This window comes from Tetrahymena thermophila (genome assembly GCF_000189635.1).
Source record: "Tetrahymena thermophila SB210 genomic scaffold scf_8254593, whole genome shotgun sequence".
NCBI lineage: Eukaryota > Ciliophora > Oligohymenophorea > Hymenostomatida > Tetrahymenidae > Tetrahymena > Tetrahymena thermophila.
In genome coordinates this window covers 128860-156674 of record NW_002476364.1, presented here as the reverse complement: position 1 = coordinate 156674, position 27815 = coordinate 128860, and the positions used below count along the sequence as shown (strand labels likewise).

The 27815-nt window shown below is 19.9% G+C and overlaps 10 protein-coding genes across 10 annotated transcripts; 4 read left to right on the top strand and 6 right to left on the bottom strand. All coding sequences in view use genetic code 6, as the record gives it.

Moving 5' to 3' along the window:
* Nucleotides 1-627: 627 nt before the first annotated feature.
* Nucleotides 628-1865, top strand: TTHERM_00462850 (FAM18-like protein; the record flags this gene model as incomplete). Its single annotated transcript, XM_001018783.3, has 5 exons — nucleotides 628-630; nucleotides 714-1123; nucleotides 1363-1555; nucleotides 1618-1687; nucleotides 1798-1865. 5 exons carry the CDS (start codon nucleotides 628-630, stop codon nucleotides 1863-1865), a joined length of 744 nt encoding a protein of 247 aa, XP_001018783.2.
* Nucleotides 1866-2383: 518 nt separating this feature from the next.
* Nucleotides 2384-2953, bottom strand: TTHERM_00462849 (Spt4/RpoE2 zinc finger protein; the record flags this gene model as incomplete). The annotated part of the gene is made up of 4 exons (XM_001471346.2): nucleotides 2384-2457; nucleotides 2522-2589; nucleotides 2654-2727; nucleotides 2792-2953. The coding sequence occupies 4 exons, from the start codon at nucleotides 2951-2953 to the stop codon at nucleotides 2384-2386; spliced, it is 378 nt and encodes a 125-aa protein (XP_001471396.1).
* Nucleotides 2954-3259: 306 nt separating this feature from the next.
* On the bottom strand, nucleotides 3260-5573 carry TTHERM_00462840 (eukaryotic translation initiation factor eIF2A; the record flags this gene model as incomplete). Its single annotated transcript, XM_001018782.3, has 5 exons — nucleotides 3260-3396; nucleotides 4398-4618; nucleotides 4684-4776; nucleotides 4841-4973; nucleotides 5156-5573. 5 exons carry the CDS (start codon nucleotides 5571-5573, stop codon nucleotides 3260-3262), a joined length of 1002 nt encoding a protein of 333 aa, XP_001018782.2.
* A 486-nt stretch (nucleotides 5574-6059) lies between these two features.
* Nucleotides 6060-8027, top strand: TTHERM_00462830 (CBF/Mak21 family protein; the record flags this gene model as incomplete). Its single annotated transcript, XM_001018781.1, has 6 exons — nucleotides 6060-6149; nucleotides 6267-6497; nucleotides 6548-6891; nucleotides 6956-7211; nucleotides 7276-7613; nucleotides 7670-8027. 6 exons carry the CDS (start codon nucleotides 6060-6062, stop codon nucleotides 8025-8027), a joined length of 1617 nt encoding a protein of 538 aa, XP_001018781.1.
* An 867-nt stretch (nucleotides 8028-8894) lies between these two features.
* TTHERM_00462820 (kinase domain protein, putative) lies at nucleotides 8895-11168 on the bottom strand (the record flags this gene model as incomplete). The annotated part of the gene is made up of 13 exons (XM_001018780.2): nucleotides 8895-8991; nucleotides 9055-9144; nucleotides 9201-9290; nucleotides 9345-9434; nucleotides 9490-9579; nucleotides 9632-9721; nucleotides 9780-9869; nucleotides 10184-10375; nucleotides 10446-10514; nucleotides 10560-10621; nucleotides 10688-10722; nucleotides 10784-10870; nucleotides 10931-11168. The coding sequence occupies 13 exons, from the start codon at nucleotides 11166-11168 to the stop codon at nucleotides 8895-8897; spliced, it is 1320 nt and encodes a 439-aa protein (XP_001018780.2).
* Nucleotides 11169-12555: 1387 nt separating this feature from the next.
* Nucleotides 12556-12921, bottom strand: TTHERM_00462810 (transmembrane protein, putative; the record flags this gene model as incomplete). Its single annotated transcript, XM_001018779.2, has 2 exons — nucleotides 12556-12841; nucleotides 12908-12921. 2 exons carry the CDS (start codon nucleotides 12919-12921, stop codon nucleotides 12556-12558), a joined length of 300 nt encoding a protein of 99 aa, XP_001018779.2.
* A 4099-nt stretch (nucleotides 12922-17020) lies between these two features.
* Nucleotides 17021-19143, bottom strand: TTHERM_000461832 (hypothetical protein; the record flags this gene model as incomplete). The annotated part of the gene is made up of 12 exons (XM_012798281.1): nucleotides 18855-19143; nucleotides 18706-18792; nucleotides 18600-18634; nucleotides 18473-18534; nucleotides 18170-18427; nucleotides 17893-17982; nucleotides 17752-17841; nucleotides 17610-17699; nucleotides 17466-17555; nucleotides 17325-17414; nucleotides 17181-17270; nucleotides 17021-17117 (listed from the first exon to the last, which is right to left on the bottom strand). The coding sequence occupies exons 1-12, from the start codon at nucleotides 19090-19092 to the stop codon at nucleotides 17021-17023; spliced, it is 1317 nt and encodes a 438-aa protein (XP_012653735.1). The 5' UTR covers nucleotides 19093-19143.
* A 432-nt stretch (nucleotides 19144-19575) lies between these two features.
* On the top strand, nucleotides 19576-20949 carry TTHERM_000461821 (hypothetical protein; the record flags this gene model as incomplete). The annotated part of the gene is made up of 2 exons (XM_012798280.1): nucleotides 19576-19634; nucleotides 19700-20949. The coding sequence occupies exon 2, from the start codon at nucleotides 19714-19716 to the stop codon at nucleotides 20947-20949; it is 1236 nt and encodes a 411-aa protein (XP_012653734.1). The 5' UTR covers nucleotides 19576-19634; nucleotides 19700-19713.
* A 1102-nt stretch (nucleotides 20950-22051) lies between these two features.
* TTHERM_000461810 (hypothetical protein) lies at nucleotides 22052-23290 on the top strand (the record flags this gene model as incomplete). Its single annotated transcript, XM_012798279.1, has 1 exon — nucleotides 22052-23290. The coding sequence occupies one exon, from the start codon at nucleotides 22052-22054 to the stop codon at nucleotides 23288-23290; it is 1239 nt and encodes a 412-aa protein (XP_012653733.1).
* A 1093-nt stretch (nucleotides 23291-24383) lies between these two features.
* Nucleotides 24384-26117, bottom strand: TTHERM_00461800 (kinase domain protein; the record flags this gene model as incomplete). Its single annotated transcript, XM_001018777.3, has 13 exons — nucleotides 24384-24474; nucleotides 24532-24621; nucleotides 24672-24761; nucleotides 24806-24895; nucleotides 24947-25036; nucleotides 25083-25172; nucleotides 25221-25316; nucleotides 25378-25467; nucleotides 25527-25616; nucleotides 25671-25760; nucleotides 25817-25906; nucleotides 25987-26036; nucleotides 26094-26117. The coding sequence occupies 13 exons, from the start codon at nucleotides 26115-26117 to the stop codon at nucleotides 24384-24386; spliced, it is 1071 nt and encodes a 356-aa protein (XP_001018777.3).
* Nucleotides 26118-27815: the final 1698 nt, after the last annotated feature.

Here is a 27815-nt window from a genome sequence, read left to right as displayed (position 1 = left end):
TATTATTTTAGATGATAAATGGATGGAAAATTTCTTAAGTTAATAAACTTAAAAATTTTAAGACTATTAAACCTTTACAACTTTAAAGAAATTTATGGAAATTTTCTTAAGTTAATTATCTTTAATTCATTTTTAAATTGTTAACCAAATAAAGCTTTTAATATTTAGAAAAATGTTTAAAACAGCTAAGAAAGAACATCGTTTAATTCTTAAAAATAAATAAATAAAATATTATTTTAGATATTAATGTAATCTAAGATTTTTAAATCTAAATTAATTATTTTTAATTGATTTTTAAATTTTTTTTAGACAAAATTCATCAATTAGAAATATTTGAAATAGCAAAAGAATTTTGTATGTTTAAAACAAGCTGATTTCAAATAATGAATTAAAGGCTATCAGATTTAATGATGATATTAATTCGTGTAATAAAAATAGAAGTGAAAAGGTAATTATAAATTTCTCAAAGTACTATCAATTGATTAATAATTAAATAAATTGTTTGGATAATTAATTTTTTTTCTACTCAAATTTATTAATATATTTCGCAACTCTAAAAAAAAGAGCAGGATAATATCAATTAATTACTCATAAAAATATTTTCATTTCACGATAGAATAAGATAGAATGGTAAACAGTATTTGAATTAGCTTTAGGAAAATTTCAATCAGTATAGTTATAAATATGTTAAAATGTTTTTATTAAATAAATAGGCAGATAAATTTTAGCCCTTTTAAGAAGAAACTGATCATGGAGATTAAAATTTAGATTTTAACATCTCTATGGATGATAATTCTTAATAAGCAAAAAAATCCATTGATAGCGATGCAAAAATCCAATAATAGCAATAGCTTCAAAAATAAAAGCAAACTATTACAATCCCTGCTGAATCTCTTCCTGATTATTCAAAAACTGTAAGAGTAGGTGAAACATCTTATCTTAGTTAAGCATCTCATCCTAAAATGTGCATATTATAATTATTATTCAAAGCATCTTCGATTACAACCTTACTATTAACTTCCTTTGTTTTTGATTTCTTTGATACTAATAAAACATTCCCATTTGTTATTATTGTTCTCTCAGCTGCCTTTGACTTCTGGGTTGTCAAAAATCTTACTGGCAGGTAAATAAACCAATAATTATATTCTGCAGATCAAGAATTTTATTAATGAAATTTGTTGAAATAGAGGAATTAATTGCAAACAAATAATACTTAATTTTTTTTTTTTTCTAAATTAGTCCTTTTTTACTTTTTTAAAAACGTTGCTACTTTTAATGAGCAAATTAATTGACCTTAGAAGTGTCCAAAATGAAAAAAAATAAAATAGACCATTTTAATTTGATTCTTTAATTAAAATTTAGATTCCTCGTTAAGTTGAGATGGTGGAGTGAAATTAATGAAGATGGTACTGAATAATGGAGATTCGAAAGTTACGAAGATGGAGTACCTCCTAATGCAATTGATTCTGGTTTCTTTTGGTTTTCATAAACTGGTGCTTTAGTTTTCTGGATTCTATGCTGCATTATTAATCTGTTAGCCATCAGTCCATTTTATGTAAAATTAAAAATTTTAACAAAAAGTAAATTAAAGAGAATAATAATTTTAACAAAATGTAGTTCACACTTAGCATGATAAATACAATATTAGTAGGAGGTAATTTCACAGGTTACTATAAATGCAAAGGAGGTAATTAATTATAAAATTAAACACTTTTATATTATCAATTATAATTAATTTTATGTATTTTATTACACTAATGCAAATCGTATTTATTTCATTTTATTAAAATAAAAAAGCTCACCAAAAGAAAATGAAAAATGCTGTTTCTAAATTAGGTTTAAAGATTATTAGTGATGCTTTTTGAAAGTGATTAGTTTAAAATTTTATATTTATGAATTTGTGTTATTTATAATTGATGTATTCTTATAATATATTTGTTCAAAAAGTTATATTCAACTATTTGCTTAGTTAGTTAGTTAATTACTTACTTACTGAGTTAATTATTTTAACTTTTTATTTATATTGAATAATGCATTAAAATAAATTATTTTAAATTAGATTTTAAAAACTGAATTATTTAAAATCAAATTAATTTATTGATATAATTCTTGTTGTTTAAAAAAGCTTTAAAAAAATGAATTAAGAAAAACTCTATTTTTAAATAATTATAAAGACCTATTTTATAATTGAAATATAATGAGAAATTTCTTTTGTAAATAATGAAAATTTTCATGTAGAGTTTAATTATTATCAATTAGAATTGAATGAATTAATATGATTTTATTATTACAAAACATATTAAAAAATCAATTAATTATTTAGATTGTTTATATTAACAGGGTAAAAACTTAGTAAAAATTTTATATGTTTAGTTTGTTTATCTCATTCAAAGGTGTCTTATTAATAATCATAATCTTCGTTTATATTGACTGCATAAGCTCCAGGAACTTTTACATCTTTAATTAATTAATTGAAAAATAAATATAGAACGTATTTTGTTTAGAATATTCTAATTATTACCTTTTCTTTTGACTATTCTCATTCTGTTTGTCTACCAACTTTTTGCTGGATCAGTGATGCATGTAATACTTATAAAAATTTCCAATATATATAGTTAATATTCATATTCTAAAAACTATTAAAATAAATTACCCTGTAAACTTTGCAGTTGGTTTAGGATTATTGCTAGATACATCGCAGTTAGGACAATTTTGATAATCTCTCCACTATTTCATTTTATTTATTTCGTCATTTTTATTTAACTTTTTCATTTTAAAATTAATTTATTACCTATTCTTGAGTTAATATGAAATAGCAGTTTGTGCATGCCAACAGTTTTCTTTTAAAATCGTTTGGAGGAATTATTTTTTTCACTTCGATGTTTTCGTTGTAAACGTCTTCATCGTAGTTTTCAAAATCTTGTTCTTCTTCATCGTAATCAAAATCTGCCATTTGCTTATTTACGCTAAGAGCTACCTAAAAATTGATCAAATTTTTTTTTTTTTGAGATATTGAATTATTATAAAATTAAATTAGCTTGGTAAAATTTACTTGTTAAAATATAACAAATAAATTTTGATTGTTTATTAGACACAAAACAAGCAAATAAACAAAAAAATAAAGCAAGCTAAAAAAAATTACGCGGATTATTTCATAAGTTAATTTCTAGTTAAAATATTGTAAAATAATTTTAAGTGAATAGCAAATAAAAAACAAGTAAACAATTTTATAACATGATAATGAACGTTTTATAATAAATCAAAAAGCACCATATAAACGAAGATTGCCTTCATTATCTACTTTATCATCTGATAAATAAGCTAAAATATATTCACGAGGATGCCATTATAAATTATGGATAGTATTTTCTCTCTCAATAATATTAACAAGATTTCCTATTTTATTTTTTAATTAGTTAAAAAAATAGCAAATAAATTAATTTAAATTATTTATTGTTCTATTTTCATATATATTCAAAGTAATAAATAAAAAGGTTTTTGCTGTTTTTTAAATTAAATCTAAACACAATCAATAAAATTATTAACTCTAATTTGTATTGATATTATATGATGGTATAAAAAATTAAATTAGCATAAAAATAAACTAAAATTTTATTAAGAAAAAATATAATTAAAAATTTAAAGTAAAACTAATTAATACTCTGAAATACAGTCAAAATATTGTTAATACTTTTACTAATTTATAATATTAAATTCTTGTAAAAGATTTAACCTTCAAATACTTAAATAATAAACGTTATTATTAGAATATTCTTATATTTATATTAATAATGCAGAAGAAATAAGATAAATAGTTTTAAAATATATTAAAATCTGGTCGTAGAGGATATATCTCAACTAATTTCTAAAGAAAAATACAAAATAAATTGCCAAAATTATTAGAAGCATATTATTAAGCATAATAGAAGATAAATGATATGAAGCCAAAAAATAATATTTTAATAGGCAATTTAAGTATAAAATATTAAAATTCATCTAAATTTTTATCAGGATTTTTGGTAATCAAAATTGTCTGATTATCCATTTTTGACCATGATTTTTTGGAATATTAAGAGTTTGATGATAGAAAATGGTCAAAAATTATTTTCTCTATTTATTTTTCACTTATGATGAAGACTATCACCAATTTTAAAAATGAAATAATAATCCTTGATTTTAATTTAAAACTAAAACGTTTAAATCTAAAATCAAAACAGTTTTTAATTTTAAAATTAATTATAAATTAAATATAGTAAGCAATTAATTTTAATTTTAAATTATATTAAAAATTTCAAAGATTCTTTTGAATAATTTATGCTTAACTAGTAGATTTCTTTTATGAATAATGTGGAATGAAAAAAATATTTTTATATTAAACAAAGAAAATTTTTTTTTACCAGAAGTGCAATTATAAATTTATATTGTTTTGTCTCCACACAATGAAGAAAGTAATTATCCATCATGAGAAAAGCTTAGTCTTTCAATTTGATTATCGGATTGACTAAATGTTTTAAGCATTACAAATTCAGATTGATCCCATAAACCTACTAAGGTGTCTGTAGAACCTGTAGCGAAATATTTTCCTTTAGGATCTACATCTATACACTAGATTTTCATACTGAATTGTTTATTAAAAATTATATATTTATTTTATCCTCTCTAAACAAAATTTATATATGATACCTATGACAATCTACATGAATTTTTTCTAATAAATCAATATTGGCCTTGGAGTAATCCTTTCCATCACAGACATGAAGAATTCCTGATTGGTTTCTGCATATTATAATTTTTATGTCTAGTTAGTAAGAATGGTTATTTTACTTAATCAAAAACTTACTGATTTCCTACTATCATAATTACAGAACCAGAAGGATCCCATTGAAATTCGTTTATATCAAAGTCAAATGTTGCTGTAAATATTTCTTCTTCTTTTCTCAAATCGAAAAAAGAGAGTTTATTATCCCTGCTGCCTATTTAGTGTACATTAAAAACAAATTATCTTTAAAGATACTCATCGAGTAAGCAAATTTTTATATATTAAATCAATGGCAATTAGGGAGATAATTTATAACTATCTGTATATATATTCTAACAAACTAGCATTATGTATTTTTTAGCTATAAATTCTATTGTATTAGACTTAAAATTTTACATGAAGCAATTGTGTTTCCATCAGGAGAGAATATTACATTCAAGTTATCTGGTTGGACTTTATTTGAAATTTTTCTAGGATTCTTCTCTCTTATATCCCAAATATAGTAAATTGGCTACTTTGTTGTAATATATGCCATTAAATCAGGGTTGGTTGGATGCCAGCTTAAATAGTCTGTTTATGAATCATGAAATTTTTGCTCATTTTTGTCAACTTCGAAACTAGAATTATTTAATCTGAATAATCTAATTTTATTTGAAGCTGTTGCTATGATATTTCCCGTGCAGTTCCACCCTAAATATTATTCAGCTTTTCTATAGGAATTTTAAACTGTTTTAGTCTTAAAATTATTGAAAAATGGATCTGGTTTGAATTTGGTTTATGTGTTATCTTCAGCAGGAATATAAATATCTGTCATTTAATCTTTAAAAATAATTCAAAAATAATCTAAATTAAATAAATAATTGTGCAGAAAATGTTTGTTTAATAAAGATTCATAAAGAAAGAAAGATATATTTTAGAAATACATTAAATAATCCAAGCAAAATGATAATTTATTATCTGCAATAAGAAATAAAAAAACAAAGAAATAAGCAAGTAGAATTGATTGAAAAACAAAAAATAAAAATTGATTGAAACATATCAAATTTTTTGATAAATAAAAAGAAGCAAAATTAAATCCAAATTAATTATAAACCAAAATAAGATCTGTTAAAAGATTAATCTAAAACCAAGAAATATTAGATAGCTTCAAGTAAGTAGAGTTCTTTGAACAAAAACCTATTAAAGAATATTGCTTTAATAAATAAATAAACAAATAAAATCTATAAATTAATCGAATTTCAGAAAGTAGAATTCAACAAACAAGCAGCATAGAATTATTTTATAAGTAAATTAAAGGGAAATGAGCACCGACATGAAATAAATATGCCAAGACATTATAACTTAGAAGAATGATTTAAATAAAATTAATGATTTGCTTAAATTTGCACTCGTAAATATGAATTATTCTTTTGACATAATTAATTACTTAATTTATTATCAAATATGCAACTCTTTTAAATTAATCAGAATAGTATTTTAAGTCATTTAATTTCAATACTATTAAAAGTCTAACGATCAAGGCGATTAAGAAGAAGCAATTAAGTATTTAAGAAAGGTATTTAAGCTCTTCATTAAAGGAAAGAAGCTTATAGAATTTAAGGATTTGACATCTTTTGAAATCTAAGTCAATAACACTTAGTATGAAGTTTTCTAAGAATTTTTAAAAAAGAAGTTTATTGCCTACGTTGAAATTTTAAAATCAAATATTTTCTCTACTCGTATTGGAGAGAACATCAAGGTAAAATTTAAATCATTTTTGTTTATTTATTTTATAATATTTATTTATAGGAATTGAGTTTAAGAGTTCTTTTTGAGTTATCTCGCTACCACTTTGAAAGCATTCGCAATTCATAAAATATGGATTATTCTGACTAAACTATGCTTTATGATATTATGTTTAGCATTATTAGTGAAATAGATAAATTTGATGACATTCTCTTTGTGCTTATTGAATATATCTAAAATTATCCTGATTTTTCAATTGCTATATTGAAAATACTATCAAAAATTACAAAGAAAACCTCTTCTACAGATATTGATATGCAATAAAATATTATTACATTCACTTAATACATTCCTTCACTTGAAAACTTAGAATTCAACTCCCTATTTCTTCAATTAGAAGCTTAGAAGTAAATTAATTAATTCATTCATTCATCATTTGTTATCTTACTTATGAAACTTCTTTTGAATTAGGAAAAAAGTTGATTTGATCAAACGTAAAGCTGCTTACGATATTGATAGAGATGGTAAATAAATTGAAAAACCAGAAATCGATTAAGAATTATATTTAAGAAAGTGGAAAGACAGCTTCTCTGAATTTATATTTTCGATTATTTAGAAGTTAAAATAAAGCAATAATTAATAACTTTTACTAAATTTTATATCTGGTTTCAGTAAATATATATTCCATAAGATGGAAGATCCTCTTCTCCTCGCTAATTTCTTAGTTGTAATGAAATTTAAAAGCATTTTGTTTTGGAAATTGATTGATATAATTTTTTATAATAAAAAAGGATGTTTTTGATAGCACAAAAGATTTCAATATGCAAATTATAAGTTTGTCTTAGTTATTTATTTTAATTGGTAAACATTAACTTGAATATCCTAAATATTACCATAAGCTCTTCTCTCTTTTCGATCAAAACGAGAAAGCTAACTAAAGAAACTAAACTATTTTCTTAACTTCTCACACTCCTAAGTTCTTAAAATTAGTGGAAACCTCTTTAAAAACAACTAAACTCTCTCATAAAATATTATCATCTTTCATCAAAAAAATATTGAGAGTCGCTATGGTCCATCCTCCAAACATCCTTTTATGGGCTGTCTCATTAACCATCAACATTATAAAAAAGTAATCAAATTCTATTCTATTTAGCTAAACTAAGTTTTTTTTAAATATTTGTTTAGGAACCCTACATTGGTTGCCATGCTTGATACTCAAGAATTGAAAGAGAAAATATAAGATTGCTTTATCCCTGACTAAAAAGATTTAGATAATTGCTAGGCCTAAGAATCTTTCTTATGGGAATTAAAATCTATAAAAAACCATTACTTAAATGAAGTTGAAAAAATGGTTAAAGTCTTAGGTACAAAATTAGACGTAGCCTAATTTATAGAATTAGAAAGCTTTACCGATGTACAATATGACCACTTTATCCGCTTATATATAGATGCTGCTAAAAATAAAAAAGTTACTTTCCCTATAGAAAATAAAATCGAAAACATTCAATAACTTTAACTAATCAACACAACTTTATTTGAATGAGATAATTTATTAACAAAAATACTTTTTTAATTAAATTAAACCTAATTCAATATTGTAAAATTTATATTAAATAAATAAATAAAAATATATTAGTGTAATTTTTAAGCATTTTAAATAACCTTAATTAATTAATTTTTTTTTAATTAAAATTATAAATTAACACTTTTATTTCTAATATTATTTATCTATCTATCTATCTATCTATCTATCTATCTATCTATCTATGGTTAAACATTTTTATGACTGCTAAAAGGCGAAATTTATTTAATATGTATTGAATTAAAATACACCAAATCAAAAACTTTATGACTATAAATTATTGATTTATTACAAGATTTGGTTTAATTAAAAAAATTCAGAGACTATTTAAAAAATGAAAAAAATCATTAAAAAATTTATAAATTTATAGAAGGTTAATCTATTTACAAATAAATTGTACATTCTTTGTAATTTTTTATATAAAAAAATTAATTGCTTTATTAAAAAAACTTCGTTATTTAATCTATAAAGTTTTAAAGGTGAAATTTTTGCAATTTTTTTAAACCAGAGAATTCAATATGTGTTGGAGTGAATGTTGTTTTTGGATCTGATATAAAATTTTTAAATTATGTAATTGAGTAAAATTAAACTTTAGTTTAAAGAATAAAAAAATATTAAATGAACAAATAAAAATCTAAAGTTAAATAAATAAATATGTATTCAATATTTAAGTCTGTCAACTTGCTTACAAGATACTAGTTATCTACAAAAGTTTTATCCTCATTTAATTAATTTCAACTACTCCTAACAAATAAAAAAATTAATAATACATTAAGATATACATATAAATATCCAACAAAATAAATAAATAAGTAAATAAATATTTAGTCAATATTTAAGTCCGTCAACTTGCTTAAAGTATACTAATCTTTTATTCTTTTTAATGGCCTAAAAAAGTTTAATTTCGTCATTTAATTAATATGAACTAATTATTCATAAAGAAAAAATTATAGAAATAAATAAATAAAATTAAAAAATGAATTATTACAATAAATCTATTTAAAACCAATATATTTTGCTAAAATTTCTTAAAGTTCTAACAATTTAACTGATATTAGATGGTTGCAATTATTTCTATCTATATTTAATAAGATTAATTTATAAATATAATTTCAAATTAAATAATATATCTACTCAATCACTAGGTCTAAGCGATAAATACTAGAAGAGCAAGATAAATTTTCCAAAGCTTAAGCTATTTGTTCATATTTGATACTATTTTTCCTTTGAAATTATATATAATATATGTTAAAATATATTTTTTTAAATTTATAATACCAAATTAAAAACTTCAAATGCTTTAAAGATGAAATTTTACAAATCTAATTAACCAAATAAACTATCCCATCTTATTCTATTTAGTTATTCCTATAAATTTATAACATTTATTTTTTTAAACAGATTTTAATTGAAATTAAAATACCATAAATCAATTTTGAGTTTTGTCAAACCTTGCAAATTTTCTAAGCATTTACTTAAATTAATAGCTCCTTAACTTTAAATTTTATTTTACCTAAATTAAAAATAAATTAGGAAGGTTAAATAGTTATTTTAAATTAAAATACTGTAAATCAATTGTGAGCTTCTTAATTGACTTGATATTAGAAATTTAGCTATAAAGTCTGCTTACTCCTTCATGATTTAAATCATCAGACCTTTTTTAAATTCATTCATTCATTTATTTTTAGTTTTAGTTTTAATAAAAATGATTACCAAATACGTGTTTAGAAATTATTTAGCTTTTTGAAGTTCTTAAAACTGGTTCCAATATTTTAAAGATTATTTAAGTCTAAATAAAGTGATCTATATATTTAAATTTTAAAAAAATATAAATTTATTTACCTGATTATGAAAATAATAAATTTTTAAAAAAAGGATGAAAAAATTATTTCCAATTGATTATTTCTATTTAAAGTATTTTCAATTCTAAAAAAATATCCTCTTTAAATAATTAAATTTTATGGCTATTAAAAAGAATTAAAGAATTTTGAAATTTAATTTATACTTTCCTTCCTAATATTCGAATTAATATCTTAAAAAATAAATTAGAAATACTTATTAATTTTTACTAAATTAAAAAAAAATATTTTGCTACTTAGCTAATTAAATAAAATTACCTTAAAGTCAAAATATATTTTGTTATATTTTCAAATTAAGTTGTAGTATGTATAAACTATTCAACTTGATATTTATCAATTCTAGTTTACAACTAGATATCCATATATTAAAGATGATAACAATTTTTAAGGCACTCACCAATATGTAAAAGAAAATTTGATTTATCTTCTTCTTTAATAGATTAGATATCCCTTATTATATTTATTAAAAGTTTTTTGGCCTAATTTAATTTTTTTTTTTAATAAAGTAATCAATTTATACCTTATAATTAAAGTAAACTTAATTAAGCTTGTGCAGAGTGATAAGTTGTCGTTTATTAAATTATCTAATCTTTTATAATTTATAAGTGAAAATAATTTTGCTAAAAATTATTACTCTTTTTCTTATTTGATAGCTTTAACAAATTGGAAGTCCTAATAATCCTATATCATCTTGAGCTTTAATTAAATAATATCAATAATTTAATAAACATGTAAGATCTTTTACATATTAAATCAAATTACATCTTGAAGGCTGTATATTTTTTGTGCTTTTTAATCTATTAAATACAATTAACATTAAAAAATATTTTTATTTATTTTTCTATAAAATTAAATTACGTTAATCTTTATCAAACTCTTTTATTGAAATATCAATTGTGAACTCTTCCTAATAGTAGCAACATGGTATTTTTGTATTATCAATTTCTGATGAATTAAAAATAAAATATAAAATACTCTAAATTAATACCCTTTTAATATAATTACATTTACATCCCTTCTCAAAAACTACCAAGTTCTATTTTTGAAATTATTCATTAAATACAATAAAGCTAATTAAATTTTTCTTAATTTCAAAAAATTCTATGTCTCTATAAATTTAACTAGTTGTTAATCTATTAATTATTATTTCAATTTACAATTCATTTAACCATTAGTCTTTTTAAACTAAACTGTTTTATTTTTCTTTTACTACAAGCTACATTTATTTCTTTCTTTAATTCATTTTTTCTTTTAATTTATTTTTTATTGTTTAAATTTCTTTTATTTAATTTTCTAATGAAATTTATTTGTAATTAATATAGATAGATTATAAAAAAATAGAATTTTAAAACCCTCATTAATAAACACTCCAAATTTTGTCAGAAGTCTAAAATAGTTTTATTTATCATTCACCATTTTGTGAAATTCTAATATAAACCATGGCAACCACCATAATTTCCTGTGTTAAAACTATAGATATGTGTTATAATTGAGTAGCTATTATTTTTTAGGAAATTTTATGCATTGATTTTTGCATCATATAAATTTTAGAATAAATAACTGATAATTTAGTAAAAGTCATAATATTTTAAAAAATTATTTTTATAACTTAAAGAAGATAAAACTTTTAGAAATGAGAAAATATTTTATTGCTAAATTGCTGGAATATTAATTAATATGTAAAGCTTATTTGAGTAAAGTTTTTTGTTTTAAATATAGATTTTTTGATTAATTAATTAATTAAAACTAAAGAGATTATTTATAAATTAAATTCTGAAATAACCATAATAAAACTAAGGTCTAATAAAATAAATTTTATAAATATTTTTTTGAATTATTACTAATATTCTTTAAAAATAGGTAGTAAAGTTGATGAATTGTCAGTAAAATATTAATTAAGGAAAGAATTAGGAAGAAAATAACAGTATAGACATCCAGTTAAATTAATTTTCAACTTCAGATAGAGTTGAATAAAATAATTAACAAGAAACTGAAAATCTGAGGTTTGATTCATTTGAAGAATTTGGAGTAAATAAAAAAATATTTAGTCAAATTATAAAAGAATAAATGAATTTAGATGTTTGTTTTTAGGATATTGTAAAATTAGAATCCCTATCATTAAATATAGATAAGATAGGTTATGTCAATCAATATATTTACACTTTTAAAGTTGCTAATACCTTGAGTTACTTAAAAAGTTTAAAACTGATAATTAATCTAAGGAACTCCTTTCCTCAAGAATTTATAAGCAAACTAAATAAATAGATTTCATTTTTATATCAAATATCAAATTTGGAAGTTCAAGTAAACATTAAAAAAAACACTGTAATTTAAGAATACTTAGATCAATTTAGTTTTGCTATTTCAAACTTAACTAATTTGCAGAGCTTAAATTTTTCAGTGGAATCTTAAGGAAGCAATATAGAGCCATTAAATTTAACTTCTTTTTTGAAATGTCTTAATAAGCTACAAAATTTAAGCAGTCTTTCCTTAATTTTTCTAAATTTTGCTAAATTTTAAGATCAAATAAAAATATTTGGAAGTGAGTTTAAGGAGATTAAAAATCTTAAAAATTTAAAATTATATTTTTATCCCAATTATAAAGATAAATTAAACTTGGCTCTAATGTTTCAATAATTATAAGTCCAAAATAATTTAGTTTAATTATCTTTAGGATTTGAGTTTGGAAATATTAAGAGTAAAGGTATTAAAGTTATTATGACATATCTGTAAAAGTTACCATGTTTAAGACACCTTGCCATTTAAATAAGAGATTGCGAGTTAGGACATTAAGGAGGATAGGCTTTCAAAGATGGCTTTTAGAGTCTTTAAAACTTAGAAAAATTATCGTTAACTTTAAAGACTAGTTATATGGGTGACAAAGGATATTAGCTAGTATCAGAAGGTTTTTCATACCTTTTGAAATTAAAATAATTAGAAATAATAACTGAAGATAATATAGGTTCAGATTATTATGAATACTTAACATCTACCATACCTAAACTAAAACATCTTCTGATTGTAAGATTTGTTTTTTTTTGCTATCATCAAAAGAAAGTATTCTAAAGATCGATGAAATCTATTAGATTAGTTTTACTTTTCAAAAATTGAAAGCAGGCTACATAAAACAAATTTATTTTTCAAATGCTACCTAAATAAATAAATAAATAAAATAATTGCACTTTTATCTTTAAATTGTATTTATTATTGCTAAATAAATAATATTTATTTCTTCAAATATTGAATTTAATCAAATACTATTTTAAATTTTTTATATTATTTTATTATAATTCAAATTTTTTAACACATACATTCATTCACAATTAATATAATAAATAAAAATTATTAAATTTATACATTTAAACCTTTTTTTATTTTTTTTTAAAAAAAAATTTAAATTACCTCATTTATTTTAGTTTTATGAATATTACATTTTAAATTTTTTTTTTAGTTGAAATTATAATGAGCCAAGTTGAAAATAATTATTTTAAAAATTCTCTCACTTTAATTAAAAATCACTTTATATTAAAGAATACCTTATTCAAAAGAACAGACTGTAGTTATCTACAAAAGTTTTATCCTCATTTAATTAATTTAAACTATTCCTAACAAATAAAAAAATTAATAATACATGAAGATATACAAATAAATCTCCAACAAAATAAATAAATATTTAGTCAATATTTAGTTCCATCAAGTTGCTTAAAGTATACTAGCCTTTTATTCTTTTTAATGGCCTACAAAAGTTTGATTTTGTTATTTAATTAATATGAGCTATTTATTCATAAAGAAAAAATTATAGAAATAAATAAAAATTTAAAAATTATATTACAATAAATCTATTTAAAACCAATATATTTTGCTAAAATTTCTTAAAGTTCTAACAATTTAACTGATATTGGATGGCTGCAATTATTTCTATCTATATATAATAAGATTAATTTATACATATAATTTCAAACGAATAATATATCTACTCAATCACTAGGTCTAAGCGATAAATACTAGAAGAGCAAGATAAATTTTCCAAAACAAAAGCTATTTGTTCATAGTTGATAATATTCTTCCTTTGAAATTATAATATAAGTTAAAATATATTTTTTTTTAATTTAAAATACCAAATTAAAAGCGTCAAATGCCTTAAAGATGAAATTTTACAAATTTAATTAATCAAATAAACTATCCCATCTTATTCTATTTAGTTATTCCTATAATTTTACAACATTTATTTTTAAAAAGATCTTAATTGATATTAAAATACCATAAATCTATTTTGAGTTTTGTCAAACCTTGCAAATTTTCTAAGCATTTACCTAAATTAATAGCTCCTTAACTTTAAATGTTATTTTCCCTAAAATAAAAATAAATTAGGAAGGTTAAATAGTTATTTTAAATTAAAATACTGTAAATCAATTGTGAGCTTCTTCATTGACTTGATATTAGAAATTTAGCTATAAAGTTTGCTTACTCCTTCGTGATTTAACTTATCAGACCTTTTTTAAATTCATTCAAACATTTATCTTTAATTTTTATCAAAATGATTACCAAATATGTATTTAGAAATTATTTAGCTTTTTGAAGTTCTTAAAACTGTTTCCAATATTTTAAAGATTATTTTAGTCTAATTAAAGTTAACTATATATTTTAGTTTAAAAAAATATCAATTTATTTACTGTGATTATGAGAATATAAGAAATTTTTTTAAAAATGATGAAAAAATTATTTCCAATTGATATTACATATTTTAAATCTTTATTAATTCTCACTAATTCATTCCCCTCCTAAATTTTTTTAAGAATAAAATGGTGATTAATTAAGCTTTCAAATAAGCATAAAATCTAGCTGGATTAAAGGGGAAAGGCAATTACTTATTTAAAACGCAATTTTTATTCAGAGTTTTTTCTATTCTAAAAAAATATCATCATTAAATAATAAAATTATATGGTTATTTACAAAGAATTAAAGAATTTTGAAATTTAAAATAAACTTTCCTTCCTTATATTCAAATCAATATCTTAAAAAATAAATTAGAAATATTTGTTTAAAAATTAAATATTATTAAGTTTTAAAAAAATATTTTGCTTCTTAGTTAATTAAATAAAGTTACCTTAAAGTCAAAAAATATTTTGTTATATTTTCAAATTAAGTTGTAGTATGTATAAACTATTCAATTTGATATCTATCAATTCTAGTTAACAACTAGAGATCCAAATATTAAAGATGATAACAATTTTTAAGGCACTCACCAATATGTAAAAGAAAATTTTATTTATTTTCTTCTTTAGTAAATTAGATTTCCCTTATTATATTATTAAAAGTGTTTTGAACCAAAATAATTTCTTTTTTTAAAATAAAGTAATCAATTTATACGTTATAATTAAAGTAAACTTAATTAAGTTTGTGCAGAGTGATAGGTTGTCGTTTATTAAATTATCTAATCTTTTATAATTAATAAATGAAAATACTTTTGCTAAAAATTATTACACTTCTTCTTATTTGATAGTTTTAACATATTGGAAGTCCTAATAATTCTATATAATCTTGAGCTTTAATTAAATAAAATCAATAATTTAATAAACATTAAAGATTTTTTATATATTAAATCAAATTACATCTTTTAGGCTATATATTTTTTATGCTTTTTAATCTATTAAATACAATTAACATTAAAAAACATTTTTATTATTTATTTTTAGAGAAAATTAAATTACATTAATCTTTATCAAACTCTTTGATTGAAATATCAATTGTGAACTCTTCCTAAAAGTAGCAATGTGGTATGTTTGTATTATCAACTTTTTATGAATTAAAAATATAAATATTTAAATAGTCTTAATTAATAGCTTGTTAATTTAATTACATTTACTTCCCTTCTCAAAAACTATCAGATTCTATTTTTGAAATTGTTCATTAAATACACTAAAGCTAATGAAATTTTTCTTAATTTCAAAAAATTTTATGTCTCTATAAATTTAACTAGTTGTTAATCTATTAATTATTATTTCAATTTACTCTTCATTTAACCATTAGTCTTTTTAAAATAAACTGTATTGTTATTATTCTACTTCAAGCTACATTTATTTCTTTGTTTAATTCATTTTTTTTTTTAATTTATTTTATATTGTTTAAATTTCCTTTATTTAATTTTCTAAAGAAAATTATTTGTAATAAATAAAAACGGTTTATAAAAATTAAATTTTAAAACTCTCATCAATAAATACTCCAAAATTTTTCAGAAGTCTAAAATAGTTTTATTAATCTCTCACCAGTTTGTGAAATTCTAATTTAAACTATGATAACCACCATAATTTCCTATGCTAAAACTATAGATTTGTATTAAAATTGAGTATCTATTACTTGTTTAGGAATTTTTCATGTATTAATTTTTGCATCACATAAATTTTAGGATAAATACTTGATATTTATAGTAAAAGTCATAATATTTTTAAAAGTAATTTTCATTAATTCAAAAAAGATAAAATTATAGAAATGAGAAAATATTTTATTGCTAAATTGCTGGAATATTAATTTATATGAAAAGTATATTTGAGTAAAGTTTTTTGTTTGAAGTATTATTTTTTTAATTAATTAATTAAAACTAAGGAGATTGTTTATAAATTAAATTCAGAAATAGCCATAATAAAAATAAAATATATGGAAATTGGCAAAATCTAAAAAGACAAAAATAAAATCCTTACTAACCTCCTTTTTTTTCCCTTGATGATAAATTAATATTATTAAAATGATATTCATTCTTTTTAAAATAAAAAATTTTATTTTATAAAAATGAGCAATATAAAAGGATTTGATGTAAAATTTTCAAGTTATTTAATTGAGTAAAATTATACTTTAGTTTAAAGAATTAAAAAATATAAAATGAACATATACAAATCTAAAGTAAAATAAATAAATATGTATCCAATATTTAAGTCTGTAAACTTGCTTAGAGAAAACTAGTCTTTTATTATTTATAGTTGTCTACAAAATTTTTATCCTCATTTAATTTATATGAACTAATACTAATAAATATATTATAAATATTGATAATCATTAAGATATACAAATAAATCTCCAACAAAATAAATAAATATTTAGTCAATATTTAAGTCCGTCAAGTTGCTTAAAGTATACTAGCCTTTTATTCTTTTTAATGGCCTGTAAAAGTTTGATTTCGTCATTTAATTAATATGAACTAATTATTCATAAAGAAAATATTATAGAAATATATAAATAAAATTAAAAAATGAATTATTACAATAAATCTATTTAAAACCAATATATTTTGCTAAAATTTCTTAAAGTTCTAACAATCTAACTGATATTGGATGGTTGCAACGAATCCTATCTATATAAATAAGATTAATTTATAAATATAATTTTAAAGGAATAATAAATCTACTAAATCACTAGGTCTAAGCGATAAATACTTGAAGAGCAAGACAAATTTTCCAAGGCTTTAGCTATTTCTTCATAGGTGATAATATTATTCCTTTGAAATTATAAAATATGTTAAAATATTATTTTTTTTAATTCATAATACCAAATTAAAAACGTCAAATGCCTTAAAGATGAAATTTTACAAATCTAATTAACCAAATAAATTATCCCATCTTATTCTATTTAGTTATCCCTATAATTTTACAACATTTATTTTTTAAACAGATCTTAATTAATATTAAAATACCATAAATCTATTTTGAGTTTTGTCAAACCTTACAAATTTTCTAAGCATTTACCTAAATTAATAGCTCCTTAACTTTAAATGTTATTTTCCCTAAAATAAAAATAAATTAGGAAGGTTAAATAGTTATTTTAAATTAAAATACTGTAAATCAATCGTGAGCTTCTTCATTGACTTGATATTAGAAATTTAACTGTAAAATCTGCTTACTCCTTCGTGATTTAAATGATCAGACCTTTTTTAAATTCATTCATTCATTTATTTTTAATTTAAATTAAATATTTACCAAATATGTGTTTAGAAATTATTTAGCTTTTTGAAATTCCTAAAACTATTTCCAATATTTTCAAGACTATTTAAGTCTAATTAATTCTAACTATATATTTAAGTTTAAAAAAAATATAAATTTATTTAGTCATAAAATTTATGAATATTATTTAATACTGCAAAACTTCTAACAAATTAAGGTTTTTTGATTAAAAATGCATTTAAATTTTCAAATATTAATTATTACTGAGTTTTTTAAAAATTTTTTGCTTATAAGTTAAATAAATAAAAATTACCTTAGAGACAAAACATATTTTGTAATGTTTTCAAATTAAGTTGTAATATTTACAAACTATTCAATTTGATATTTATTAAAACCTTATAACAACTATAAATCAATATATTTAAGATGATAACAATTTTTAAGACTCTCAGCAATATGTAAAAGAAAATTTTATTCATCTTCTTCTTTAATCTATTAAAATGTTATACTTAAACTAAACTTAATTAAATTAGTGCAGAGTGGTAGGTGGTCGTTTTTTAATTTATCTAATCTTTTATAATTAATAAATGAAAATACTTTTGTTTAAAAATATTACTCTACTTATTATTTGATAATTTTAACAAATTAGAAGTCCTAATTATCCTAAATCTTCTCGAGCTTTAAATAACATGAATAATTTTATTAACATTAAAGATAGAATTTTTCTTTTTAAATAAAATTACATCTTTAAGGCTATATACTTTTTGTGTTTTTTAATCTATTAAATACAATTAAAATTAAAAAACATTTTTATTTTTTATTATTTATTTTTCGAGAAGATTAAATTACATTAATCTTTATCAAACTCTTTGATTGAAATATCAATTGTGATCTCTTCCTAAAAGTAGCAATGTGGTATGTTTGTATTATCAACTTCTTATGAATTAAAAATATAAATATTTAAATAGTCTTAATTAATAGTTTGTTAATTTAATTACATTTACTTCCCTTCTCAAAAACTACCAAGTTCTATTTTTGAAACTGTTCATTAAATACACTAAAGCTTATGAAATTTTTCTTAATTTCAAAAAATTCTATGTCTCTATAAATTTAACTAGTTGTTAATCTATTAATTATTATTTCAATTTACTCTTCTTATAACCATTAGTCTTTTTAAAGTAAACTGTTTTATTTTTCTTTTACTACAAGCTACATTTATTTCTTTGTTTAATTCATTTTTTTTTTAATTTATTTTTTATTGTTTAAATTTCTTATATTTAATTTTCTAATGAAATTTATTTGTAATTAATATATTTATATATTATAAAAAAATAGAATTTAAAAACCCTCATTAATAAACACTCCAAATAATGTCAGAAGTCTAAAATAGCTTTATTTAGCATTCACCAGTTTGTGAAATTCTAAAATAAACCATGATAACCACCATAATTTCCTGTGTTAAAACTATAGATTTATGTAATAATTTAGTAGCTATTATTTTTTAGGAATTTTTCATGTATTGATTTTTGCATCAAATAAATTTTAGGATAAATACTTTATAATTTTGTAAAAATATCATTTTTAAATAGTAATTTTCATAATTCAAAGATGATAAAACTTTTAGAAATAAAAAAATATTTTAATTATAAATTATTGGAATATTAATTAATATGAAAAGCTTATTTGAGTAAAGTTTTTTGTTTGAAGTAAAAATTTTTTAATTAATTAAAACTAAAAAGATTATTTATAAATTAAATTCTGAAATTGACATAATAAAAGTAAGATATAATAAAATAGATTTTATAAATATTTTTTTGAATTATAACCAATATTATTTAAAAAGAGGTATTAAAGTTGATGAATTGTTAATAAAATATTAACTAAGGATAGAGTTAGGAAGAAAATAACGGAGTAGACTGTCAGTTAAATTAGTTGCCAACTTCACTTAGAGTTGAATAAAGTAATTAACAAGAAAATGAAAATCAGAGGTTTGATGCATTTGAAGAATTTGGAGTAAATAAAAAAATATTTAGTCAAATTATAAAAGAATAAATGAATTTAGATGTTTGTTATGAGGATATTGAAAAATTAGAATCCTTATCATTAAATATAGATAAGATAGATTATGTCAATCAATATATTTACACTTTTAAAGTAGCTAATACATTGAGTTACTTAAAAAGTTTAAAATTGATAATTAATCTAACGACCTCCTTTCCTCAAGAATTTATAAGCAAACTAAATAAATAGATTTCATTTTTATATCAAATATCAAATTTGGATGTTCAATTAAACATTTAAAAAAACACTGTAATTTAAGAATACTTAGACCAATTTAGTCTTGCTATTTCAAACTCAATGAATTTGTAGAGCTTAAATTTTTCAGTGGAATCTTAAGGAAGCAATATAGAGCCATTAAATTTAACTTCTTTTTTGAAATGTCTTAATAAGCTATAAAATTTAAGCAGTCTTTCCTTAATTTTTCGAAATTTTGCTAAATTTTAAAATCAAATAAAAATATTTGGAAGAGAGTTTAAGGAGATTAAAAATCTTAAAAATTTAAAATTATATTTTTATCCTCCTTAAGATAAATTAGACTTGGCTCTAATGTTTCAATAATTGGAAGTTCAAAATAAATTAGTTTAATTATCTTTAGGATTTGAATTTGGAAATATTGAGAGTAAAGGTATTGAAGTTATTATGACATATCTGTAAAAGTTACCATGTTTAAGACACCTTGCCATTTAAATAAGAGATTGCAGATTAGGGTATTAAGGAGGATAGGCTTTCAAAGATGGCTTTTAGAGTCTTTAAAACTTAGAAAAATTATCGTTAACTTTAAAGAATAGCTATATGGGTGAAAAAGGATATTAGCTAGTATCAGAAGGCTTTTCATATCTTTTGAAACTAAAATAATTAGAAATAATAACTGAAGATAATATAGGTTCAGATTATTATGAATACTTAACATCTACCATACCTAAACTAAAACATCTTCTGATTGTAAGATTTGCTTTTCATTGCTATCTTCAAAAGAAAGTATTCTAAAGATCGATGAGATCTATTAGATTAGTTTCAATTTACAAAAATTGAAAGTGTTCTCCATAAAATAAATTTATTTTTTAAATGCTACCTAAATAAATAAATAAATAAAATAATTGTACTTTTATCTTTAAATTTTATTTATTATTGTTAAATTAGTAATATTTATTTCTTCAAGTATTTAATTTAATCCTTTTTATTTTGTAAAATATTACTTTAAATTTTTATATTGTTTTATTATAATTCAAAAACATAAAACATAAATTCATTCGCAATTATTTATTTATATTCATTATTAATTAATTTCCATACATCTGAGATTTAATTGAAAGTATTTTTCAATTTAATTTAATTTAAAAATAAATTATTGAAATTTTATTTGGTTTAGAAATTTTTTAGAAAAATTTATATTAAAATATAAAGTTTGTTTCTAAATTAAGTTAAAATATTTGAAAATCTACAAAAATCGTTTTTATTATTGATAGCATTGCATTTAAACTCGTTTTAATTTATTATTAAATTATTTTAATTCTAAAATTTAAATTACAAAATATTAAAGAATTTGTATAACATTTTTAATACGCAACTTTAATTCAGCAAGTAAAGCATAAGAAATGAAAATAATTTTTAATAATAATAATAATAATAATAATAACAATAATAAATATTAATATTCATTTTAAATTTCATATATATATTTTTTGTTTCACTAAGTTAATTGGATTATAAATATAATAATAATTCTTTGATAGAGATAAGTTAATAAACAGATGAGTTGGTGAATAAATTTCTGAATTATTTTTTAATTATTTACAAAATTTAAAGAAAAAATTTAAAATCACTCCTCCAAATCAGCTTAAAGCTAGAGCTGAGAGTAATAAATAGTAATTTTCATAATTCAAAGAAGATAAAACTTTTAGAAATAAAAAAATATTTTATTTATAAATTATTGGAATATTAATTAATATGAAAAGCTTATTTGAGTAAAGTTTTTTGTTTGAAGTACAAATTTTTTAATTAATTAAAACTGAAGATTTTGTTTATAAATTAAATTCTGAAATAGCCATAATAAAACTAAGGTCTAATAAAATAGATTTTATAAATATTTTTTTGACTTATTACCAATATTATTTAAAAATAGGTAGTAAAGTTGATGAATTGTTAGTAAAATATTGACTAAGGATAGAGTTAGGAAGAAAATAACGGAGTAGACTGTCAGTTAAATTAGTTGCCAACTTCACTTAGAGTTGAATAAAGTAATTAACAAGAAAATGAAAATCAGAGGTTTGATGCATTTGAAGAATTTGGAGTAAATAAAAAAATATTTAGTCAAATTATAAAAGAATAAATGAATTTAGATGTTTGTTATGAGGATATTGAAAAATTAGAATCCTTATCATTAAATATAGATAAGATAGATTATGTCAATCAATATATTTACACTTTTAAAGTAGCTAATACATTGAGTTACTTAAAAAGTTTAAAATTGATAATTAATCTAACGACCTCCTTTCCTCAAGAATTTATAAGCAAACTAAATAAATAGATTTCATTTTTATATCAAATATCAAATTTGGATGTTCAATTAAACATTTAAAAAAACACTGTAATTTAAGAATACTTAGACCAATTTAGTCTTGCTATTTCAAACTCAATGAATTTGCAGAGCTTAAATTTTTCAGTGGAATCTTAAGGAATTAATATAGAGCCATTAAATTTAACTTCTTTTTTGAAATGTCTTAATAAGCTACAAAATTTAAGCAGTCTTTCCTTAATTTTTCGAAATTTTGCTAAATTTTAAGATCAAATGGAAATATTTGGAAGTGAGTTTAAGGAGATTAAAAATCTTAAAAATTTAAAATTATATTTTTATCCCAGTCCTTAAGATTAATTAGACTTGGCTCTAATGTTTCAATAATTGGAAGTTCAAAATAAATTAGTCTAATTATCTTTAGGATTTGAATTTGGAAATATTCAGCATAAAGGTATTGAAGTTATTATGACATATCTGTAATAGTTACCATGTTTAAGACACCTTGCCATTTAAATAAGAGATTGCAAATTAGGGTATTAAGGCGGATAGGCTTTCAAAGATGGCTTTTAGAGTCTTTAAAACTTAGAAAAATTATCATTTACTTTAAGGAATAGCTATATGGGTGAAAAGGGATATTAGCTAGTATCAGAAGGCTTTTCATATCTTTTGAAACTAAAATAATTAGAAATAATAACTGAAGATAATTTAGGTACAGATTATTATGAATCCTTAACATCTACCATACCTAAACTAAAACATCTTCTGATTGTAAGATTTGCTTTTCATTGCTATAATCAAAAGAAAGTATTCTAAAGATCGATGAAATCTATTAGATTAGTTTTAATTTTCAAAAATTGAAAGTGGTCTACATAAAATAAATTTATTTTTCAAATGCTACCTAAATAAATAAATAAATAAATAAATAAAATAATTGTACTTTTATCTTTAAATTTTATTTATTATTGTTAAATTAGTAAAATTTATTTCTTCAAATATTGAATTTAATCCTTTTTATTTTGTAAAATATTATTTTAAATTTTTATATTGCTTTATTATAATTCAAAAGCATAATACATACATTCATTCGAAATTATTTATATTTATTATTAATTAATTGTCATTCATCTGAGATTTAATTGAAAGTATTTTTCAATTTAATTTAATTTAAAAATAAATTATTGAAATTTTATTTGGTTTAGAAATTTTTTTAGAAAAATTTAAATTAAAATATAAAGTTTGTTTCTAAATTAAGTTAAAATATTTGAAAATCTACAAAAATCGTTTTTATTATTAATAGCATAGCATTTAAAATCATTTTAATTTATAATTAAATTATTTTAATTCTAAAATTTAAAATTGCAAAATGTTAAAAAATTTGTATAATATTATTAATACACAACTTTAATTATTTATTCATTCAGCAAATAAAGCATAAGAAATGAAAATAATTTTTAATAATAATAATAACAATAATAAATATTAATATTCATTTTAAATTTCATATATATTTTTTTTGTTTCATGAAGTTAATTGGATAATAAATATAATAATAATTCTTTGATAGAGATAAGTTAGTAAACAGGTGAGTTGGTGAATAAATATCTGAATTATTTTTTAATTACTTATTTATTTACAAAATTTAAAGAAAAAATTTAAAATCACTCCTCCAAATCAGCTTAAAGCTAGAGCTGAGATTGGTCAAAAACTATAAATCATTTTTTTGATATAGATGATTTTTGAAAAAAATTAAAATCCTGATTATTTATTAATCAAGAATAATTAATTTTAATTGATTATTTTTTAAATATTACAATAAATTTAAGATGTAATTTAAATAAATAGAAATTTAAGAGTAAATTTGATTACGGCAATTAATTAATTTTATATTATAAAAGGAAAAGAAATTAATTAATTATTTAACAAATAATGATAAATAAATTAGTTAAATTAATCACTTTCTAAAACTATATAAAACTAATTTTTTTAATTGGAGGTGCTTCTAACTTAAACCTTAAGTCCCTATATCTCCAAAGTTATTTTTTCTATAAATAAAAGATTTAATTAACAAATTATTGAAATTTTTAATATTTATTGTTTACTGCAGCTCAAGATTTAAGCTAGTAAGATTTTAACATTTTGAAATTTCTTGTCCAAGCCTCGAAGCTCCAAGATCACTGATCTAATTTTCACTTTTTAATAATTATAATGTGAATTTTTCATATAGAAAATATTTTATTACATTAAATTTAATGATAGACTATGGATATTTTAAAGTTTAACTGTTTCAAATCCTATAACCTGTGTTCCATCATCTCCTATTTTATTGTTACTTAAAAAGACTTAAATTATAGACAATAGCATAAAGTAAGTTACCTTAAATCTAACTAAAGAGTGACTAAATTTTTTAATTTAGCTATTTCAGGAGCAAACCTTTAAGCACCTTAAGTTCCTATTTAGTTATCACTTAATTTAAATTAAATATTGAGTTAACTTTTAAAAATAGATTAAAAATACCTTAAGTAAAGATTTAAAAAATTAAGATTTGTTATTTTAGAAAATTCATATCCAATTCTATGTGCTCCATCAGGTCCTATGCGATTTCCACTTTTTTATTATAATTATTAGTTGTTATTGATAGAAAAATATTTACCTTAAATCTAAAGATAGAGTCTTGAGAGAGCGGCATCTAGATATTTCAGAACAAAATTAAGCAGCTTAATCAGCTTGTATATCATTTTAACTTTAAAAAGATTAATATAAATTTATTTATTTTATTGAAAATATTTACTTCAAATACACAAGAAATTATGTCAAACAAGTTAAATTGCCAATGAATTGTCCAAATTTTTAATTTCCACTTACATTTTTGCCAATTTAATTTTTACTTTTAAAATAAAATAACAAATATTATTTAAGTGTTGAATTATGATAAGAATTAAATCTACCCAAGGTTCAAAGATAAAAAGGTAAGATTCTAGTTATTAGAAATACTTTACTCAAGCATTAATACACCATTATAAGTAATAGTGTTACTACTATATAATATTAATGTAATTTAATATTTGGGTGTTTATATCATTTTTGATTTATTTACCTTAGATTTAGCGTTAATGAATTTAATTTTGGGAAAAATGCTATTTATTAACTAAGAGCTATGATGCCATTATCAGTTATTTAGTTAAAACTTGAAAGAAAGAAAAAATTAATGAATGATAATTTAATTGATTAGTTTAAATACCTTAAATTTAAAGAAAGAGTTGTTATATTCTTCAGCTTAGAGATTTCGAAAGCTAAATTTTTTGTACCAATATCAAATAAGCAATTTTCACTTTAGAATAAGAAAATTAATGAGATCAAATAAAATCAAGGAAGAATCAATATTACCTAATGTCCATGGACAAATTTGAAAGGTTAATTCTTTTTGATATTTCTTATCCTAGGATTGCTGCTCCCTGGTCACCAATTTTATAGGCTCTAAATTAAACAAACAATGAGTTTTATAGTAAATTTATTTATTTTACTGCTATGTCATTGAAAATTAAAAAAATTATTACCTTAGAAAGAATTGTAAAGTAAAAACATTAGTAATTCCTATGGTATTTAACTTTAGATAGTAAAAAAATTATATTCAGTTGTTTTTATTAAAATTAAAATATTTTACTTGTTAAAAGTTGGTAATAATCATTTTATTTTAGACCTCTTTTTTCTTAAAATTTTAGTTAGAAATTGTAAGAGATTGTTTGTCTGTCGTTCTTTATTGAAATTAAATTAATTAAAGATAAAATTTTAATATTTTAATTTATTTAATTTCCAACCTAAATTAATAATTAATGAAAGATGTATTTTGTTTGCGCTATGTCAATAAAATTTGAAGTATAAAATTTAATTTATCTCAATTAATTGTTAATTTTAGTAGTTATTTGCAAAAATGTTCTAAAAATTTAAAATAAATTTAAAGAAAGATAATTTATAACTTAAAGAATTTATTTTTATTTATTCATTTAAAAAATGTAAAGTGGAGCATAGTGCCTTATTTAACATTCCTTTAATTTCTATTCTCATTATTACATAAATTTATAAAATTTGAATAAAAATCTTATACAAATAAAGGGCTTAATTTTATTCATCAGCTAAAAATTTTATATATTTCAAAGTACTATTTTTTCAATTTTGTAATTTTCTCTTTGTGAATAACTGATAAATTAAATTTATTTTAAAATATAAAATATTTAAATAAAATTAAATTTCTTTTCATAAAACGGAAAAGGAATGCAGGATAAAAAAGTAAAATGAATTAAATTTTAATAAAGTTTAACTTAATAAACATTTAAAAGTATAAATTTAGCTTTAAATTTCTATCAAGTTTAATAAAAAAAATTTAAGTTAGATTTTTATTTTAATTTTGATAATTGTCTATACTTTTCTATGGTTTAAACGGTTAATACAGGAAATTCTTTAAAATTTAAGTGCTCACAAGTAAGTTGAAATAGTATTTTAGTAAAATTATAGCTAATATATATATAATTATAATTGAATCTGAAGTGATCAATAATTTATGTTTGTTTGACATTATATTTACTATTAGTTTTACTTAAACTACTTGAATGAAAATAAATTTATATTAATTTTTTCAATTATAATAGCTTATATGCTGTAATTAAGGTGTATAATGAAATCAATTTTAACTAAGAATTTAAGCACCTTAATTAAAAATTTTATTAAGGTGCATTCAAAATATTTTTTTAAGAAATTTTTCATCTTAATTAGATTACATACTATAGTCTTTTTATAACTAAATATATTTTGTAATAAATTAACATTTAATATAATTTCACCACCAAATTATTTTCATTTTTGCATGAACATTTTATAAATATATATCTTTTAAACATTTTTATTTACAAAATATTTTGCTACAAATTTTTTTGCCATCATAATATAAAAATTAATTATATTTTTTTGAAACTTTTCATATTGTTTTTAACTTTAAATTATATTCATTTTAGTAGTAAATTGGTATAGATTATGTTTGTTAATTTTTTCATTAATTTATTACAATATACATATTTATATTCAATTGATTACTTACTTTGATTTATTTTTACCAAATTGATGCAAAATTTAATTTATTTACTTAAAAAAACTCACTGATAAATAAATTATCATAATATTTTGGTTAAAAAATAAATAGTAATAATATAATTATTATTCCTGTCTGTTGAAGTAGATTTGATTAAAATATATTATTGTATCAATAAATAATTATTAGATATTTTTATCCAACTAATATTCTATCATTTTAAAATAATTTTTAATAAATAATTAAAAATAATTGAACCATATTATTTATCATTTTATTTAATGCAAAAGCACATAATAAATA